A 20,704-nucleotide genomic window follows, 5' to 3' on the forward strand; every position below is an offset into this window, starting at 1 on the left:
CAGAAACACAAAGGACCAGGGCAATGAAAACACAAACTGAGGACGTGTTGCCTTTGGGGCGAGAAACGGCTGGTTGGAAAGGGACACACAGGGGCTTCAGAAGCATTTGCCATCACCTAGTTTTTTTTAATCGAAGTATAGTTGATTTGCAGTATCGTGTTAGTTTCAGATATACAGCAAAATGATTCAGTTACACATATATACTTATAGAATTGTTTATTTTCAGATTATTTTCCACTATACATTATTACAAGATATTGAATTGCAATCCCCTGCTGCTGCTAAGTCACTTTAGTCGAGTCCGACTCTGTGTGACCCCATAGACAGAAGCCCACCAGGCTCCCCTGTCCCTGGGATTCTCCAGGCAAGAACACTGGGGTGGGTTGCCATTTCCTTCTCCAATGCATGAAAGTGAAAAATGAAAGTGAAGTTGCTCAGTTGTGTCCGACTCTCAGCGACCCCATAGACTGCAGCCTACCAGGCTCCTCCATCCATGGGATTTTCCAGACAGGAGTACTGGAGTTGGGTGCCATTGCCTTCTCCGTGCAATCCCCTAGTTCATAAAATTAGAGGTTGGTGCAGGGAACGTACTGACTGTGAGCCTGCAGTGGCCACTTCCCCTGGGAGAATCCAAGAAGACAGGGTTTATCAGCCCAGGAACCCCTGCTCCAGGACAGGGGTTTTCAAGACTCCACAGCCAGTGGGAGGGAGAGCCCCTTCGCTTCCCCTCCCAAGGACGATGTCAGGCTCTAGAATTCCTAGCCCCCAACTCCTGTCTACATAGGACATAAGGAAGCTTCTTTTTCCCCAGAAGCCAGAGTGGAGACTGGTGGGACCCAGGCCAGGAGGGTTGTGAGTCAGCCTGACTGTCAGTTCCCACATGAGAGGTAAGACCCACACCCTAAAGAATCCAAGGCAGTGGTTCCCTGACTTTGTATTTTCCCAAACTAATACTTTTTAAAAATATGAATATACAAATGCTACCATATTGTTTTTTGAAGTAAGTAATTAAAAGACAATAATTACCACCTCCTGTACTCCCACCCCATAAGTAAAATGTATTTGATACTAAAATAATAAAATTAAGACATGCATTACTTTCTCAACAAAGGTCCGTCTAGTCAAGGCTATGGTTTTTCCAGTAGTCATGTATGGATGTGAGAGCTGGCCTATAAAGAAAGCTGAGCACTGAAGAATTGATGCTTTTGAACTGTGGTGTTGGAGAAGACTCTTGAGAGTCTGTTGGACTCCAAGGAGATCCAACCAGTTCATCCTAAAGGAAATCAGTCCTGGGTGTTCATTGGAAAGACTAATGTTGAAGCTGAAACTCTAATACTTTGGCCACCTGATGCGAAGAGTTGACTCACTAGAAAAGACCCTAATGGGAAAGATTGAAGGCAGGAGGAGAAGGGGACGACAGAGGATAAGATGGTTGGATGGCATCACCGACTGGATGGACATGAGTTTGGGTAGACTCCGGGAGTTGGTGATGGACAGGGAGGCCTGGCGTGCTGCAGTTCATGGGGTCGCAAAGAGTCGGACATGACTGAGCGACTGAACTGACTGACTGATGCATACTTGAACAGAGAAGAATCCTTTTCACTGAATACACTACCTTTACGGAAACTTCAAGGCCAGGTTTCCCAGCAAGCCGCAGAGCAGTAAGATTTGGGGCAGAGATCTGACCAGAATCGCCATCTGGGAAGTTCTAACAGGAGGAACACACGCCATCCATCACACTCAGGCAGGCAAGCCACCGCCCTCACAGGCGTGTGCACAGGGGCGCACACACCAGGCTCACCCCTTCCGATGGACACACACATGCACACACACGTGCTCACATGCACACACACACACACTCCTCCATGGGGCTCCGGCATGGGAATGCCTGTCCTGGCGCCCAGCTGAGACCAGACTTCTATGCTGAGCCCAGAGCCAAGGGTGGGCTCACCCCGCCTGTGTGACCGTGGAGCCCAGTGGTGCGGAGCTGGAGCCAGAGGGGCCGCCTGCCCAGGCCCCTGGGCCCTGCCCCTGCCGCCTGCAGTGAGTCCAGCCCCTGGGTCTCAGCCCCATTAGGGCCGTGGCCTTCAAGGAGCCACTCCCTCTCTGTCTCCAGACACTGTGGGGCTCATGTTCCAGGACCCACAGATCCACCAGGAATTGTCCCGGGTGCAAGGTGGTGCCTCTCCTGTAACCACAGGCTGCTCTGGGGGTCAGGAGAGGAGGCTGCCCCCCCACAGTCCCAGCAGCCTGTCCCTGGCTGGGACAGCAGCCTGGTCACCCACCTGGAACGATGCTGGCCAGCCCAGAGCCCTGCGGGAAGCCTGCCTCCCTTCGTGGGGGGCCACTGGGGCTAATGTTTAACTGGCTTCCTCCATGGCGGGCCCTTCAGTCCCCGTGGCCCTGGGCCAGGGCCAGCCTGCCGTGAGGGGGGCTCTAGGCGGAGAGTGGGCTCGGCCTCCTGCCACGAGGAGACAGAGTTCGGGGTTGGTCGGAGCGCCTGTGGGAGGCATTCCGCCTGGGGGTCCTCAGGAGGAGCGGATCCGCACCCCCCACACGCCGCCCCGAGGCACCACTGCAGGTCCACGTCCCTGCTGGTGGGGGAAAGCCCTTAGCCCGTCGGGGGCGTTTGCATCTCATTTGAATGCTCCCCTCTGTGGGGACAGGCAAACTCCAAGCTGTGTGTGTTGCCCCTGGTCCCCGGCCACGTCCCTTCTGGAAAGTTACAGGTTGGGCCCTATTGAGTCTGATCCCAGAAAAGGGTGACCCCCCAGGTCCCTGTCCCCAGCCTGCGGCTGTCAAACCCCAAAACCTGTGGTGAATGACTTCAGCTCTCCAAACCTCTGTCTCCTCGTGTGTGAATGGATCTGAAGTAACAGGATCTGAGCCTTGGGTTTCTGTGAGAATGTAATGAGTGATTCTGACGAAGCGTGTTATTAGCCGTGACTAAGAGTCTGGGCCCTTACAGACTAGATGGTTCAGTCCTGGTCCCTCACTCAGGAGCCTCTGGCTTCTCTGCCTCTGGAGAACGGGAGTGGCGGTGGTCCCTTTCTCAGGGGATGTGAATGTCTGAGGAGTAATCAGGTGCGGAGAGAGGAGCCTGGCACAGAGTGAGTGCTGCGGCCGCTGGTCTGACCCCAGCTCTGCTCTGCCCGAGGCCAGCCCGGGTCCCTGAAAGATGAGCGGGGACTGGGTGGGCGTCTCTCCAGAGACTGTGCCTCCTGCCCAGTCCCTGCTGTGGCCACAGCCCAGCCCGCCCCATCCAGCCCACAGGGGACGCGGCAGGTAGCCGAGGTCTGGCCCTGCTGTGAACCAGAGGTCTGGACATCCCCAGAGGCCCCTGAGCAGGCCTGGGGCCCACCCCAGGGCCCCGTCCCGTGGGCTGTCTGCACTGGGTGTTTGCTCTGAATCAGGCCTGGGTTTGTAGGGCAGGGTGGGGCCCAGTACCCGGGACCCAGCTCAACAGTCAGCCAGCAAACTGAGAGCTGCCTCTGCAACCCCGGGCCTCCAAGGGCAGAGGCGGGGGCCACGCAGGGGCCCTGGGGCAGGGAAGGGGCGCCGGGACTGCCTGGGTGTGAAGCGCAAGCCACGCTCTCTGGCGTGAACCGGCCATGCCTGCCAGGCTCTGCAGCTGGGAGTGTGTGGGTGTGCGTGTGTGTCTGGGCGTGTCTGTGCCTAAGGGTTTCCGTGTTGTAGGAGCTGTTTCTTTGAACACGTCTGTCTCTCTGCCCACCCAGCTCTTTGCAGGCAGGACTGAAGCAGGATGCTCCCCAGCTCCTCCAGGCTGCTGTCCCTCGGGCGCTGGCAGGCAGACAGGAGCCAGGCCCTGCCCCGGGGCCCCGGGCGCTGCACTTTGCTCCCAGCTTCGGGCATTTATGGCAGGTAGCACACTGGGAGCAGAGGGCAGAGCAGGGACTCACAGGCAGGCGGAGGGCTCTGCACTCAACCCAGCCTCTCCTGGAACCAGTGCTGGGCAGCCAAGAAGCCCAGGGCCAGGGCAGGGAGCAGCCACTCCCCGGAGGATGCAGCTCAGGACTCACATGACACCACCCGGAAAAGCCAGATCCTCCGAGCCCAGACGCTGGTCCCTGCTCCATGGGCCGCTGTCCCCCGTGTGCAGGGGGTGCCTCCAGACCCACACTCCATCCCAGCACACTTCCAGCCCGCACTGGACTTGGTCCAGTTGCCTGAGGGATGGAGAAAGGACCTCACCTAGAGGACAGACCCCTGACTGCCCCACCTTAGGAAGAAGCAGTCCCGGGGCACACTCCCTGTCAGAAGTGTGAAGGGAAATCTGGCCGGGATTCCGCGGGCAGATGGCACTCTGGCCGGGGGTGGGGCAGAGAGTCCAGGGCAGTGTAAGGGGCCCCCTGGTGGCCGGGCCTGCAACTACGGGGCGTCTCCTTGGAGGGGCCAGCGGCTCAGCCCGAGGGTCAGGGACACCAGAGCACCTGTAGAGGGGGCCTGGAGAACGCAGGGCCGGGGGCTGAAGTGCGGAGCCCCTGAGTTCCGTACTGATGGCCGGGGGTCAGGCTGCACTGAGCTGAGCCCCCGGGGTGAGGCTGCGCTGTGTGAAATCCCCTTAACGTGCCTCTGTGCGTGTCTGCCGGAAGCCCTCATGGCCTCCCCGCCTCCCCTCCCCTGGGTACTCACAGCCAGAGCCGCGGGAGATCGGGACACTGGCTTTAATGGGGGGGAGGGGGGGGGCGTGACGCCCTCGGGCAACAGGCACATGGGGCCCGGGACCCGCAGGCGCCCACCCCCCAGGCGAGGTCTTCACCCCAACCCTGCCAGGGGCGCTCAGGCAGGCAGGGAGCCGTGGACCAGGTGGGCGCTCCGCGGCGCAGGGCGGGGCGGCGGCGAGCAGGGCTGGAGGGCGGGGCGGGCGGGGAGCCCGGAGCGCAGCGGTGCCACCCGCCTGCAAGGACAGAGGGGCAGGGCCTTCAGCGCCAGGCTGGGCCTCAGCTCTCAGCCGGGCCCGGTGCCCTCCCACACCCCCTGCCCCACGGGGTCCCCGCCCCGCCCGGCCGGGCGTCCCCTCCACGTCTGGCGAGTGATCCCCAGCGCAGAGCTCGACTGCACCGTCAGCCCCTGACTTGCTCTCCCAGCGTCTGCAACCCCACTGCACCCTCACCCCTCCAGGGGGCTTCTCCAAACGACGGGGCTGTGGACAGACCCTGCCTGTCATGTGTCCCCCGGCTCGTTCACGCAGGGCACACCTGGCCTGACTCTGTGCCTTCTCCAGCATTTTCCTGGGAGAGTGGGCGGCCCCGTCTCTCTTGGACCACTGCTGGGCACTTTGCAGGACTCCCCAGCAGGCAGTTAAAAGTGCTTATACTTTTGGAAAGTCAGAGCCAGAGGGTCCTGGAGGCCACTGAAGCCCAGGTCTTAAGCTCTTACATCAGAGTCACCCAGGGGCTGCCCTGCCCCAGAGTCTGGGGTCCAGAGGGCCTGAGAGGGGCCAGGTCATCTGCACCCAAGGTGGTGCTGGGTGCACACCTGGGCAACCATGGAGCTGATACAGCCCCGTGCAGGTGAGGGGGCAAGGGCCCGAAGCAGGAGTGACGCGTCCAGAACATCTGGGGACGAAACTGAGCCCAGCTCAGGGCGCTCTCCTCAGACCACAAGGCCCAGCCTGGGGGCGCCGCCCTGGAGCCCCTGCTGCCCTGGGGGTGGGGCTGGGGGCTGGGGGCCGGGAGCAGGGGACTGGCCCTGGGGGCGGGAACGGGAGCTGGGGGCTGGCCCTGGTACCTCTACTGGGTGGTCGGAGTCCCTGCTGCCCTGGGGGCGGGGCCGGAAGAAGGGGGCTGGCTCTGGGGGCGGGGCCGGGAGCAGGGGGCTGGCCCTCGGTACCTCTACTGGGTGGTCGGGGACTTGGCGGCATCAAACATCTTCTTGCGGCCCTCCATGCCAGACATGGCCTCCACGTTCTTCCTCCAGTCGCCCACCTCCACGGGCCGCTCCTGCGAGGGCCACACACGGAGACTGAGCGCCGGCCCGCCAGGCGCAATTGAGACTGGGAGATGGGCAGTCAGCCTGTCCTAGAAGGCAGGGCAGCCCCAGCCCTCCTTCCCCCAGAAGAGGGCGGGGAGCCCCCCCCCCCCGCCCCCAGGGGTTCTGGAATGTTCTGCCAGGTGGCGGGGTTCCCCCAGGGGCTGCAGGGCCGGCCGCGTTGGTGCGGGTGGGGCTTACCTTCTCTGTGTCCTCCTTCTTCACGGACTTGAGGTTGGCGCGCAGGTCCATAGACACCTTGTGCTTGGAGCCCAGCAGGGCGCGCAGCATGGCATCCGCGGAGACGCGCACGCGCCGCAGCGGGGGACGCTTGAACTTCCCGCGCAAGTCCAGCACCTTGAGCTTCAGGTCTTTGATCTGCAGGGAGCGGGTGGCTCAGGGCTCCGGGCCAGGCCCCCAAGGACGCCCGTGACCACCGCCACCTCGTGGACAGACACCTATGTTCCATCCGATGTTGTTGGCACAGGGGTGGGTGGATCTTGCTCGGACGGGAAAGGCGGTCAGCCGTGGTGGCCACAGACCGATGTGTCGTTTGGAAGCCCCGTTTGGAACCGGGGGCGGGGAGGGGGGCACGTCCTCCTATTCCCGCTTCCAACAGGTCCCTCCCGGTGAGCCTTCAGAGCAGCCCATTGAGGGCAGGGCCACGCCCCAGGGTGTTTCCAGGGTGGCAGTCCTCCTCCGGTCCCTCCCCACGCCTCTCTGCGTGGACAGTTTCCCGCAAGCCGCCCACCCCCCCGCAGGAGCCCTGCCCCCTGCATCCCGCCCACCCCCCTGGAGCTGACGCCCCCACGCTGAGGGAGCGCTGAGCGCCAGAGTCGGGGTCAGGGACAGACTGTCCCAGGCCCACTGCTGTGTGACCCGGGCCGAGGTTCCCAGCCTCGCTGAACCTCAGGGCCCTCATCTGTCCGGTGCGGATAAAAGCACCACTTGGTGCACAGGCGCGCAGAGTGATCACAGGCATAGTGCGCAGGAAGGCCGTGCCCAAGGGGAGCTGTCATCGCCAGGCTGTGACGATGTGTGTGGGTGAGCAAACGGGGGCTGCTGTCCCACTGCGGAGCCCTCCTGGCGGGCTGGAGGAAGTCGTGCCTTTCATCAGTGAGACCGCCCTCCCCCGCCATCTCCAGGGCTGGGCCAAGCGGCATCTCCAGAGTCCGCAGTGGGAGGGGGATCCGGTCCACTCCTGCCAGTCAGAGCCCGCCTCCCTCCCCAGCGGCCCCACCCACCCCCACCCTCCCAGCCCCTCACCTCCCTGGTGTTGTGCAGGCACTTGGCCTCGATGTCGTAACGCTCCTCGTCCACCACCTCCACTTTGGCATGCAGGTCACGGCACAGGTCCTGGGGAAGCAGGGAATCGGGAAGGGAGACTAGGAGCGCTCAGCCCCCAGACCCTTTTCCGCCCCTCAGCCGGGGGCCCTTGGCCACCTCCCACCCTCAACCTGAAGGGGCTGTTGGAGCCCTCACTCTGAATGGAAGCCCTTTGTTTTCCTTTCTGAATGTACTTGTTATCGCCAGAAAGTTTTCTTTTGATAAAAAGAATACGTTATTTGTAAAATTTTGAAAACTGTGGATTAACCAAAAAGATAAAGTAAGAATAATTAATGAGAATAAATAAAATAAGAATACTGCCACCAATTGGAGGGAACCATGGATGACGTCTTGATTTACAGATTGTTGTTTACTTGCTAATTCATGTCTGATTCTGACCCCGTGGACTGTAGCCTGCCAGACTCCTCTGTCCATGGGATTTCCCAGGCAAGGATGCTGAAGTGGGTTGCCACTTCCTTCTCCAGGGGATCTTCCTGACCCAAGGATCAAACTCATATCTCTTGAGTCTCCTTCATCGGCAGGGGATTCTCTACCACTGCACCACCTGGAAGCCTTGGTTTACAGACGGTCCCTGGTCTAAGGATGGTTCAACTTATGACGGTGGTGGTGAGGCACTGATGCACGTTCAGCAGAAACCATCCTTGGAATTCTGGATTTGTACCTTCCTCAGGCTGACATGCAGTGCCAAGCAGGGCGGCCCCATGCTCAGGCAGGGAACCATCAAAACACTCGGAGCCATTCGTGCCAGACAACCACTTCTCATCTTCAGTGAATAACAGGGTATATTCAACTCTTCATCATAACATAGGCTTCCTGTCAGCTGATTTCACCCAACTGTCGGCTGTGTGAGTGCCCTGCACTTATTAGGCTGGGCCCGGCAAGCTGTGATGTGTGGTGAACGAGGCATGGACCACACACATTCACATTCAGTGGTTTATCAGTGCATAGCCACGTCCTACGTCAAAGGAGATCTGTTTCCTTCCAGCCCCTTTGCTCTGCAGTCACTGGTATCTACCCTCTTATTAATGTTAGGAAAACTTTAAAGCCATCTGCAGGGGAAGCCAGGCCCCTTCTGGAGAAGGGGCCTCCCCAGCGAGCTGCCCACCTGCCTGCTGGGCTCCCTGGGCTGGCCTGCCCCCCCATCCTGGTCACCTGTCGGGGCCCCTCTCCCCCCAGACCCCAGCCCCCATCCCCACCCCACCTGCCACCCCCCCACCCACACACCATCACCTGCCCGCCCCCACACCTGCAGGGCGCTGAGCGACAGCCCGCGGGTCTGCAGCGCGGGTATGCGCTCCGCCAGGTAGCGCTTCTTCTCAGCCTCGCGCTCCTCGTGCTCCTGCTCCCAGCACTCCTTGGCTTTGGCCAGCATCAGGCTCTGCACAGGACGGAGCCAAGCCGGATGAGTATCCAAGCACCACACGGGAAGGTGGGCCCCAGGCTGGGCCGGCCCTGGCCCTGCCCCTGAGGAGGCACGTGGGCACAAGGAGGCCACACGTGCGGAGTGTGTGCACCTCACGAGGCCAGACCCTGGGACCCATCTGACCACGTGGGCGCTCGGACCCTGGGCCTCACTGCCCTTCCACCTTCCTCTTATCATTTCCCATCCTTGTAGGACCCAGAGCGCCTGAGAGAGAAACACTTACCAAAACAAAACCAGCCCTTGTCCCCACGAGGGGTCCGGCCTCCCCCCAGGCCCAGAGCTCAGGCTCTGGGCTCCACTGGCCCCCTCCGTTGTGCCTCCGTTCCTCAGCCATCTCCCCCTCCCCGGCCACCCCAGTCTCAGAGGAGCCCTGCACCCTTCTGCCTCCCCAGCTGTCTCCCCAGCTGTCTCCCCCAGGGCCGGGAACCCGCTCACCTTCAGCAGGAGTTTGCGGGAGGCAGTGATCTTGGGTTTTCTCTGAGAAGAAGGAGGAGGAGAGACAGCTGAGGCAGAGGGCACAGAACCAGAAATCTGGACCAACACTGCCCAGTCACCCTCAGCACCCAGAACCCCTGCCTCAGGGTCCCTTAAGTGCCCGTCTGTGATTTAACCCCTCAGATTCAGAGACTCAGCTCCCTGACCAGTGCGCTGGATCCTGCAAAACACCCTGTGGGCCCTGGGGTCTGCGCACCCCTCCCTCGTCTGTGAATCAGGGGGCTGAGACACCCCCGCCCCAGGCCAGCAGAGGGACTGTAGACAGAGTGAGGTTTGGACAAGCACAGGCCTCCAGCAGCAAGGACGGCCCACATCTCTGGGGGCAACTCCACCTCATGTCAAAGAAACAAGCTGTGAGTTCCTCAGTGAAGAAGCTTATCACTTCAGTCGTCAAACTTTTGGCTGATGTCGACACTATCCACATAATCACTCTCAGAAAACAGTATTTTCTCCTCTTATTAAAAATCTTTGACATCTCTTGCTGACTAGATACGGTCTAACAGGTCTCAGCCCTGTAGGTGTATTCTCCAGGGAAGCGAAGGGGTCACCTCTCCACCCCGGACTCCCAGGGCTCCTGTCCCCTCCTGGACACAGGCGATCACGAACCCCACTCCAGCCAGCAGCTACTGGACTGACCCCGGACCACAGCTCGGTCTGCCATTCCTGTGCATGAGGTGGAAATGATGGGCCATGAGCAGTCCCCATGGGAGCAGATGAATGGGCTATGGGGCCTGGAGCAAGCTTCTAATCCGCCGTTCAGTGTGGTCTGTCTCCTCCTCTAGGAAAGCCTGGGGTCTGACTGGGGTGCAGTCAGTGTGGTTGCCAGGAGCGGACTGTGGCTAAGGTCATCGCCAGCCTCAGTGTCCACTGTCCCTCACCCTTGGAAATGCTTCCCAGCAGTGCTGTCTCCCCACCACGTGGGGAGCTTGGGGCCACCTTGCACTCTGTCAGTCACCACGAACTCACATTCATACAAGCCTCAGCAACACTCAGAGATTCCCACAACTGTTGAAAGCCAGGCTTTCCGATTCTCACTGAGAACCTCTGCCCAGCGTCCATCCATTGTTGCTGATTTCTGTCGGCCAGCCCTGGGTCCAGAGTTGCCCACTGCAGTGCCCACCTTGGCTGAACAGAGCCTGTGTCCTTACCAGCCTGAACAGATGAGGACCGCCGCGGGGGCGGGGCAAGGACCCTGGCTCCTCCCTCAACATCCCACTGAGGGGTGGGGAGGTCGGTGGGGCATGGACTAATCCGAGGAGGATCTCCTCCCACCCTGCAAGTGTGGCTTTGCCCAGGACCTGCTCTGCAAGAACGAGATGGCCCCCCAGGGCTGCAGCATTCTCAGGCCCGGCAAGGCAGAACTGCTAGGTGGTCAGCGTGGGTCAGTCACACTGGTCCCAACCTCAGGACCACCTTCAGGGAAGGGCGTCACACACAGGGTACCCCCTCCCTGGACCTTGAGGAGCCCCACATCCAGGGAGTTTGCTCAACCTCTGGACACCCCTTCCCCAGGCCTTGACCCAAGCCCTCTCTTCTCCCCAAATGTCCACCCCACACCCCATCACCCAACTGAAGACTCAACCAGGACACAGATACCCAGGGTCTCACTCACCTCGCTGTGGGCGTCCGTCACAAGAAGGCCAGGGGCAGAGGGGAGCAGAAAACAGAGTAAGTGTGGACAACGCTCAGCTTCTTGGGGGGGGGACCACGGGGATGGGGGGCAGGCCACGGGGACAGACCATGGGGACAGGCTGGGACAGGGCCACGGGGACAGGGGGGAAGCCCTTGGGGACAGGCTGGGACAGGGCCACGGGGATGGGGGCAGGCCACGGGGATGGGGGCAGGCTGGGACAGGGCCATGGGGATGGGGGCAGGCCACGGGGACGGGGAGCAGGGCCATGGGGACAGGCTGGGACAGGCCATGGGGACAGTGCCCAGAGAGAACACAGACACCATGCGGAGGGGCCACTCCAAGGAGGAAAAGCCACAGGCTCCGTGGGCTGCTGGAGCCCCTCGCTGGGAAACACCAGTCATCTTTTGGTGGGGAGGATGGGGTTCTTGAGGGGGCCCGGGCTGTGAAAGCTTCCGTCCTGGATGCTCAGAGGGAAGCTCGCCCGAAACCTCCCCAAGCTTTGTTCATCTACTCGGTGGTACCGTCACGGCTCGTGGTCCACCCATTTCACCAGCACAGACAACCTCTGAGATGCAGGCCAACGGGGAGGAGTTCTGCTCAAACCCTGGGAGCACTTGTGGGGGCCCTGGGGACCCCAGCATGCAGCACTGTCCCTGTTTTAGGATCTGGCCTCCCAGGGAACTGCTTCAGGGACTGAACAGATGATCTGAAGTCTGCGGCAAAGGGACACGCCTTCTTGGACCCTGGGAAGGGGCGGGGGACTACTTACACTTCCGGCATGGTGACGGGCGGTTGGCACCTGGGGCAGAAGGAACTACTGATGAGCGAGACACACCATCCCTGCCCCACCCACACTGGCTGGGCCTGGGGCTGCATCAGCCACCCAGCCTGGGAGAGAGGGTCCACAGCAGGAAAAGACATACCGCCCCCCAGTGGGTCAGGAGGCGGCACACACTTGTCCCTTCACTCCTTTCCTCTCTACCCATTTCCTCCTTCATACAAGGGGGACAGAAATCTCACGAAGGCAAATAAGTAACAGAAGAACCAAAACCAGTTCTGCTGGGCCAGTGTGTAGGGCCAGGATCTGCAAACTGCAGCCCACAGGTCAGGAACGGCCTGTTTTTGCTTGAAACGTTGTAAAACAAAGAATATGTGACAAAACCATATGTAACGTGCAAAGCCTGAAGTATTTCCTATCTGCTTCTTTCCAGAAAAAGTTAGCTGATGCCTGTGGGGACCGGAATGGTATCCATGGAAGAGGTGTTTGGAGGGCGCTCACTCGGGGGCCTTGGATGACAGGGTGAGACAGACCGCCCTGTGGGCAGCAGGTGGTCATGGATGGCTCAGAGAGGAAGGGTCTGCAAAAGCGACCACAGAAAACCGGAAGCTGCCGCCTGGCACACCTCCAGGGGGCGCCATTCACATGGACAGCCATACACACAGAGCAGGGCTGTGGGGGGCACTGCAGGGAGAGGGGCTCAGGTCAGGAGGAAGGGCAAGCCCTGGGTCCCCCTCTGGTTTCACCCTGAGCCTCTGCAGGCCCGTTTTCCTCTGCAAAATCAAGGATCAAAGAAGTCATTTTCCACTTAAAGTTTAGTTCTTGAACCCATTGTTCAAGCCAAATCACCAGAGCAGCCAGCCCTGGTTGGGGGGGCGGCGGTTAGCCCAGGACCACCATTCTCCTCGGTGGGGTCCTCTGTCTATGGAGCACAGTTTGAAGCCCCCTGACCAGTGATCCTGGGACCCCTTTTAGCCTGACAGTCTGGGGCCCAGATCAAGGAAGGGGTCCTTGAGCCATAGAAGGGGCATGTTCCAGCCGGGCTGACCACACTCGGGGCCAGCCTGAACAGAGAGCATTCAGTGCAGGGGGTGGACACTGGGCAAAAGATTCAGGGATGACGGGTGGGGGCAGGTGCACAGGGCAGGTCAGGAGTCCTGAGCTGAGTTGGAGGGGAGAGGAGGGGGGGAGGGGGGCTGCGCACAGGGTTGGGAGTTTGGATTCGGTCCAGGTCCTGGAGTGGGTGGGGGAGTGCAGCAACCACACCACCTCCTCCAGAGCCGTCCCCACCTCTGCCTCAGTCCTCCCTGCTCCCCTGTGCCTGTGACGCCCAAGTGGGGGCAGCCCCCCTGCCGACTCCCCCATCAGAGTGTCCGTGGGCCCCCCTGCCGCTGGGTTGCAGGAATGTGACCCGAAGCCTCAGCTGTCACCTTGGGGCACAGAGGGGAGCGGAACAATCCGCACATTCCAGAGATGTTTGGCTGAAGTTAGATTTTATCGCCAGCTGTTTATTCTGGGGCCTCTGAGGAGGTCCTGAGAGGAGTGCGGCTAGGGAGAGCACCCGCTCGGTCTTCACAGCCCCTGTCGAGCGGCCCAGGGGGCACAGAGCCCCCCTGAGGTGGACACACTGCCCTCAGGCTGTGCCCACGCCTCCCAGGGGACCCACTACCTGCCCAGCCAGTGCCGACCCCCTGCCAAGCCACAGCCCGCCCCCTGCCTGCCTGCTGACAAATGCCAGGCCTAGGGAGCTCTGTGCTGCTCTAACCGACACCCGCAGACGGGACCCATTGACAGGTCCCCTGGAAAACAAGGGGGACCAGCGATAAGAACTGCGGAGGAGGCAACTCTGCGGTGGGGGGCGCACGCCCGGCCCCCATGGCGGCGGGAGATAAGGACCGCAGGAGCGGAGGCTGAGGCCACGTGTCTGTGGGCGTGAGGCTTGTGAGTTGCGTGTGTGTGGCTGTGAGGGTGGGGAAAGGACTGATCACTCCCTTTGGGCTCATGTCTGCCTCCCCCTCACCGCCGCCCGGCCTCCCCAGCCTTGGACCCCAGCTCAAGGGCACCACAGGCCTCCAGACCCCCAGCAAGGCTTGTGCAGCCGGCGCAGAGCAGGAAAATCCGCCCTCGGGGCTGGGGGCAGGCTCCCAGCCAAGCGGACTTCACGCCCCGCACCCCATTAGACAGCCCACCCAGGTTGCAGTCCCCATGCGCTCCCCAACAGCCCCCCAGGGGCCCCGTCGCCTTCGCTCTCTGCCCTGGAGCCCCGAGGAGGGCTGGCACTCTGCCTGCTCCTGCTGCATCCACCGTGCAGACAGCACTGGGCGCCGAGCACGTCGCCCAAGACCAAGAGCAAAGGTGGTGGGTTTCCCCGGTCAGCAGTGGGGGAGGGGAGGGGGTCCTGCCCCCCGACCCCGGCTTCTCCTCCGTCTCCTGCCCCGGTGCCGCCGCTCCCCTTGCCCCAAGCTCTCCGTCTGCCCCTCTGGCCCCAGAGCACCCTGCTCCCTCCTGGGACCACCTGAAGGCTCTCCCCTGGGGCTCCCGGGGGCCTGGAAAGTCCAGCTCACAGCTCCCAGCCTAGACGGGCCGGCGGCTGTCCCTGCAGAGCCATCTCGGGCCGTCCATCCATAGTCCAGCTGCACAGGTGGGAGCCGCCCTTCTCGACGTCCCAGGCCCCGGCCTACTCCAAGTCTGAAGCCCCAGCGCTGCGGCCCAGGCCGGGGACACTCACCTTCCTTGGTCTCCGGGGGTGAGGCTGGCCTCGGCTCGCGGCTGACTGCAGACTGTGGGGCAGAGCAGAGGGCAGGCTATGAAAGCTGCGGCCCGCAGCCACTGGCCGGTAAAAATAGAACAGACCCGCGCCCCTCCCCCGCCTGCTCCCCCTGCCCACCGCACACGGCCTCATGGACGGGCCATGGCAGGTCCCCGCAGCCAGCAAGCTCCAAGACGCTCGTGTGCCAGCTCAGGGGCACACAAAGCCCGGGCACATGGCGCCATACCCACGAGATAGGAGCCCCAGAAAGGGGGGGCCCACAGACCAGAGGGGCTCCAAGCAGGAGTGGGGCTCTGAGGAGCTGTCTCGCTGACCCCACATCCCTTGCAGGGACATGTGGAAACCAGGCCCCGGCTTGGGCTCCAGGAGGGCCAGAGGCTTGCTGTTTGGGCATCACCTCAGACTCTGGTATGCGCCCCAGGAGGGCGCCTGACCCTGGTGCTCTGGTCATCAGTGCTGGGGGTACACTGAGGGGCCTGGGCCTGGGCCCGGGCTGACCCTCGGGCTGGTGGACTTTGAGGGTCCACAGACGCTCCGCACCCTCTCCTGGCAGGTTTCCCAGATGGCTCCCCACATCCGAGCCTGGAACTAACCCCCCTCCCCCGCCGCCCCCCCCCCGCCCCCGCTCCAGCCCCATGCCAGCAGCATGGGGGGCGGTGCACCTGTTTACTGGCTATTTTTAGAATGATGGTTGAACACCTAATACCCACCCTCTGGTCAGAGGAAGACAATGCCTGCTATGTTAATCCAGTGGCTATTATTGTTGGTCATCTCATGGGCCGGGAGTCCAGGCCGAGGCAAAACAAGCAGGACACTGACCCTCGCAGAGACCAGGCGAGGCCGTGCCAGCAGGAGGGTAGGAACAGAACTGGTGGACCGGAGTGTTCTTGGGGACATCCCCAAGGGCCACAGGGGGTACAGAGCCCGCCCTCTCGGGCCAGCAGAAGTGGCTCTGATTTGGCTTTTGTCGGGTCACCTTTGGGAAGCCTCCATGCAAGAAGGCTGCCAGGGAGAGAGATCGGGGTCTGGGAGGTTATGTGGGGTCACGGTTCCAGGTGGAGTGGCCTGGGTGGAAAACAAAGGCAGGCCCTGCCAAGGAGTGGCTGGGGTCCGAGGAGGAATCTGGGAGCTGGGGGTGAGCTTATTGCGTGGGTTTATCATGTTTATAACCTTTGCAATAACTTTCGTACAAAACCTTAACATGGGCAAAGACAAAATGAATTGTCTGCTTGGATTACCCTGCTTTCTGAAAAGGAAGAACAAAGAGAGCAGGCTGACAAATAGAACGAAAACAGTCAAAGCAACCTAAAAGGCCAGCAGCCAGGCGACCTCAGAGAACGTGCTGACCGTGATCCGCTCCTTGGACCCTCCCCTGCGGTGCCTCAGAGGGGCTTGATTCATCCTCAGGCTTCACGCGGACCCCGGTCCCGGGCTCCAGAGTCCCACGCCCACCCACACCTGTCACCCCACCAGCCTGCAGCGTCCTCAGCCCCACGGTCTCGGGCCGCCTGCTGCCCACACAGTGCTGTGGGGCTCAGCCCGAGGCCGCAGCTCCAAGACCCCCTCTCTGCTCCCCATTGGTACCTCTGCAGCCTGTCTCCTGCCCTTGCTGAGAGTTATCCTGAAAAAGTCCCCTCTTCTCAGGGCTCATCTGCCCAGAGGCCGAGTCAACCGCCCCCCGCAAAGCCCTCACCCCACCGGCGACAGCACAGCTGTCCCGGGGCTGTGAGCCTGTAAGGCTCTGGTGCAGACGTGCCCCTGGCTAGGGAGGACCCTCCGCAGACAATCAGGACTGGCGCCCTCAGCCCGGGAGATGTGTGGACGGATTACCCGTGTTGGCTGCGCAAGGCCCCTCCCAACCCCCTACTCTCCACCAACAACGGATGTACCAACGAAAATGGAAATATGCCACCTCCTCAGTCAAAGGGGCTTTGAAAATGTGATTAACTAAGGAGCTGAGTCCGGGAGATTCTCCTGAATCGTCCGTGGGGTCCCCACCCAATCTTGTGGTCCTTGGGAGCCAGAGGGTGAGCGGCAGCTCAGGGGGTGGGGTGACAAGGAGGCAGAGGTCGGGGGAGACCCCTGTGAGGACAGGATGCGCCTCCAGAGCGAGTTGCCCAGGACACCCAGTGATGCTGAGGTGGGCTGTGGAGCTCTGGAAACGTAAGACGCTGGATTGTGTGGCTTTGGGAGCAGCAGGTAGGCCGGGCCCGTGGCTGGGGTTCAGGCGGCCCTTGTGGCCCTCAGGACCACGTGGGTTCGGGCGCTCTGAGAGCAGAGCTGGCCCAGGGGCCCCAGAGTGCAGCAGGCATCCCCCGCATCCCTGGCCAGAACCCAGCCTCAGTTGGGGTGGTCCCACTCCTCGTCCCCTGGCATGGACCCAGTGGGCCGCCCGCCCTGTGGCCCCCTCTCAGCCTCCCTGCCTCCACACACTCGGCTCCTGGGGCCACAGAGGCTTCTCAGAGGCCTTCTCTCACTCCATTTGCCTCCAAGTATCAGAGGAGCGTTGCCTCCCCCAGGAAGCCGGCTCTAACCACCCTGACTACGCTTGGAACCTCCTCCAGGCTCCACAGCCCCATGCCTCCTTGTTTTCCTGCACGTGACCCACAGCATGGAGGGTCATCTACCAACTTGTCCGGAGAAAACTGAGTGTCAGCCCCACGTCCTACTCCTGGTCGTACGCTCAGTGCCCGGCACAGTGCCTGACACAGAGCAGGGGCTTAATCAGTGCTCGTGGGGTCAATGAGTGGACAGACGCGAACATGGAGAGGAGCTTTCTGACCAAAGACAGTGCGGGAGATCAGCTCTGGGCTCAGGAGATCCCGCTGGTCCCTGGGGAGCCCGCGGCCCTGGGCAGGGTCGGCTGGGAGCTGCTCACTCAAGCTCTGGCTCCCGAGCATCCAGGCTGCAGCCGCCCCCTCTCCCGGGGCGGGCAGTCCAGCCTCTCACTAACCTTGACACAGGGGTGAACTGCTGTCCCTCCAACGATGAGCTCAAGCAGGCAGGGAGGTAGCGCGGGGCCCCTGTGCCTTCGTTGATGTGACACTGAGCTGTGCCGCCCTGCACCCACACCCACACCGGGGCCAGGAGCGCCAGCGGGACGTGGTGCCAAGGCACACAGAGGGCCTGCCAGTGACCGGTGCGCACCTCCTCCCTGCCCCATTTCCATTTCTAATATGGTAAATATTGGTAATCATGACCAACAAACAAAAGGTTTTTAGAGTCCTCAGTAAATCTCATAAAGGGTTCTTGAGACCCGAAAGTGTGAGAACCACTACTCTTTTTTAAAATATTTTATTGAAATCTAGACAATGTGCAGTGTTGTATTAGTTTCTGGTGTACAGGAAGGAGGTTCATATGTGCACACACACACCTGTTGGTGTACAGGAAGGAGGTTCATATGTGCACACACACACCTGTTGGTGTACAGGAAGGAGGTTCATATGTGCACACACACACCTGTTGGTGTACAGGAAGGAGGTTCATATGTGCACACACACACCTGTTGGTGTACAGGAAGGAGGTTCATATGTGCACACACACACCTGTTGGTGTGCAGGAGGGAGGTTCATATGTGCACACACGCCTGTTGGTGTGCAGGAAGGAGGTTCATATGTGCACACACACACCTGTTGGTGTACAGGAGGGAGGTTCATATGTGCACACACACGCCTGTTGGTGTACAGGAGGGAGGTTCATATGTGCACACACACGCCTGTTGGTGTACAGGAGGGAGGTTCATATGTGCACACACACGCCTGTTGGTGTACAGGAGGGAGGTTCATATGTGCACACACACACCTGTTGGTGTACAGGAGGGAGGTTCATATGTGCACACACACACCTGTTGGTGTACAGGAGGGAGGTTCATATGTGCACACACACCTGTTGGTGTACAGGAGGGAGGTTCATATGTGCACACACACGCCTGTTGGTGTACAGGAGGGAGGTTCATATGTGCACACACACGCCTGTTGGTGTACAGGAGGGAGGTTCATATGTGCACACACACGCCTGTTGGTGTACAGGAGGGAGGTTCATGTGTGCACACACACACCTGTTGGTGTACAGGAGGGAGGTTCATATGTGCACACACACGCCTGTTGGTGTACAGGAGGGAGGTTCATATGTGCACACACACGCCTGTTGGTGTACAGGAGGGAGGTTCATATGTGCACACACACACCTGTTGGTGTACAGGAGGGAGGTTCATATGTGCACACACACGCCTGTTGGTGTACAGGAGGGAGGTTCATATGTACACACACACCTGTTGGTGTGCAGGAGGGAGGTTCATATGTGCACACACGCCTGTTGGTGTACAGGAGGGAGGTTCATATGTGCACACACACCTGTTGGTGTGCAGGAGGGAGGTTCATATGTGCACACACGCCTGTTGGTGTACAGGAGGGAGGTTCATATGTGCACACACACGCCTGTTGGTGTACAGGAGGGAGGTTCATATGTGCACACACACACCTGTTGGTGTGCAGGAAGGAGGTTCATATGTGCACACACGCCTGTATGCCCCTTCTTCACGCGGTCTGCCATTATTGGCCATTACAAAACGCTGAGTATGGCTCCCTGTGACAGCAGGTCCCGGCTGGTTATCCGTCTTACGTACGGTGTCTGCATATTTTAGCCCCAGACTCTCACTGATCCCTCCCCTCAGAAGCACTGTTCTGTCTTTAGTAGATTATTAATGCTATTTTCTCGGCTCATTTATTTTATCTATAAAATAAAGATTAAAAAAACAAAATGATCAATAAAAAAGTGAAGTATGTTTTTAATCCTGTCAAGTGGCAGCCAGAAGCAGGAATAATCAAGAAATTATTTTTAAAAAATATTTTTTGATGTGGACCATTTTTAAAGTCTTTATTGTATTTTATGCAACATTACTTCTGTTTTATGTTTTGGTTTTTGGGCCACAAGGCATTTGGGATCCCAGCTCTCCAACTAGGGATCGAACTACATCCCCTGCACTGGAAGGCAAAGTCTTAACCACTGGATCACCAGGAAAGGCCCAGGAAATTCTTTAATATCCAAGCTATTGAGTGTGGACTGGCCATTGGTAATCTGGGAATTTTGTGGCTTTGTGGTTTCATAAAATGTCCCTGAAATGACAAGTTAGGGAGACTTCGAGAAGGAATCCCATGAAACTGGGATCTTATTTCAGATTTTTGGGTGAGAAAACTCTGCCCAGATTCTAAGTCTTGGAGAGAGTGTGTGTGCCTCATTCGTGGCCCACAGACCAGTACCTGAGCGCCTTCTCCCCATCCACCCAGCCGCCTTGCTGCTATGCAGTCAGCCGTCCTCAGTCCGGCCCGAACCTATCACCCGTGAACCTTCCCTGCTGTGCACACCCGTCCACCCAGGTGGTTTGGGCCCGTCTCAGCACTAGACCCAGAGAGGACAAACACAGCCCATCTGGCAGAAGTGCTTGCAACGCAGTCACCGTGACCCCCATGTCACTGCTTTATCTTCCTTCAAGTCGGGTCCCTGCGTCTGAAAGTCCTCCTAAGGATCTAAGTGGTTAAGGGGTTCTTCACTTTGGGGGGCTTAGAACTTTCACTGAAAACTTTTGAAATCTGTAACTTGCACACACGTCATTTGGAAGTCATCCCTTTCACATGCACACCGAGGCAGGAGGCTCCGTGACCCTCTGAAACCGACTCCAGGACACACAGGGGCTCTGAACCAGTGGCGTGTCCCCAGGAACTCCTACTGCTTCGTGGGGTGCGGGAGCCCTGCACCCGGCTCCTCTCTGGGGTCAGGGGTGACGCTGGGGAAGCCAGCAGCAGAGGGCGGTGCTGAGCAGGGCGGTGGGCCGGTCGGTTCCTGACGCCCAAGGAGAAAGAAGGGGAAGAGAATTCCTGCTGCTTCTACATGGAGGATACTGAGGTTCCAGGAGCCCTCATGAAGGCCAGGGAACCACGGTATTTCAGAGCCTGTGACAAAATGGTACTCATTCTCACCGACACCTTCCCCCATGGACAATCACCTCAATAATTCAGGGGGTCCACGTGAGACACACACTTGCTACAAACACCTGTCATCCTCTCTCCAACTTCAATAAACGTGAACGCGTCACTATTGAGACTAAAATCTAGACAGACGGGAAGGCTTCCCCTCCTGCTTCGTTGCTCACATGAATATATTAAAAACTCCCCAAACAATTGAAATAACATGTGTGCTTTATGACAGAACTGACGTGGTGTGATGAATCCTGAGAGGAAACTTAGGAAATATAGAAAGGAATTCGCCAGG

General features: G+C 59.7%; 1 protein-coding gene across 2 annotated transcripts; it reads right to left on the bottom strand.

Annotated features, from left to right (window-relative positions):
• Positions 1 to 201: 201 nt before the first annotated feature.
• On the bottom strand, positions 202 to 9,354 carry TNNI1 (troponin I1, slow skeletal type). 2 transcript variants are annotated; one of them, XM_086342960.1, is made up of 6 exons: positions 9,197 to 9,354; positions 8,585 to 8,716; positions 7,258 to 7,347; positions 6,193 to 6,369; positions 5,854 to 5,963; positions 4,670 to 4,918 (listed from the first exon to the last, which is right to left on the bottom strand). In XM_086342960.1, exons 2-5 carry the CDS (start codon positions 8,708 to 8,710, stop codon positions 5,856 to 5,858), a joined length of 501 nt encoding a protein of 166 aa, XP_086199086.1. In that variant the 5' UTR covers positions 8,711 to 8,716; positions 9,197 to 9,354; the 3' UTR covers positions 4,670 to 4,918; positions 5,854 to 5,855. The 2 variants fall into 2 exon arrangements, with proteins under 2 accessions (XP_086199085.1, XP_086199086.1); XM_086342959.1 differs by lacking the exons at positions 5,854 to 5,963; positions 6,193 to 6,369; positions 7,258 to 7,347; positions 8,585 to 8,716; positions 9,197 to 9,354 and adding an exon at positions 5,752 to 5,799 and having other exon boundaries at positions 202 to 4,918.
• Positions 9,355 to 20,704: the final 11,350 nt, after the last annotated feature.

This window comes from Bos grunniens, chromosome 16 (assembly GCF_055505025.1).
Source record: "Bos grunniens cultivar Pamir isolate PY7600 chromosome 16, Bosgru_T2T1.0, whole genome shotgun sequence".
Taxonomy (NCBI): domain Eukaryota; kingdom Metazoa; phylum Chordata; class Mammalia; order Artiodactyla; family Bovidae; genus Bos; species Bos grunniens.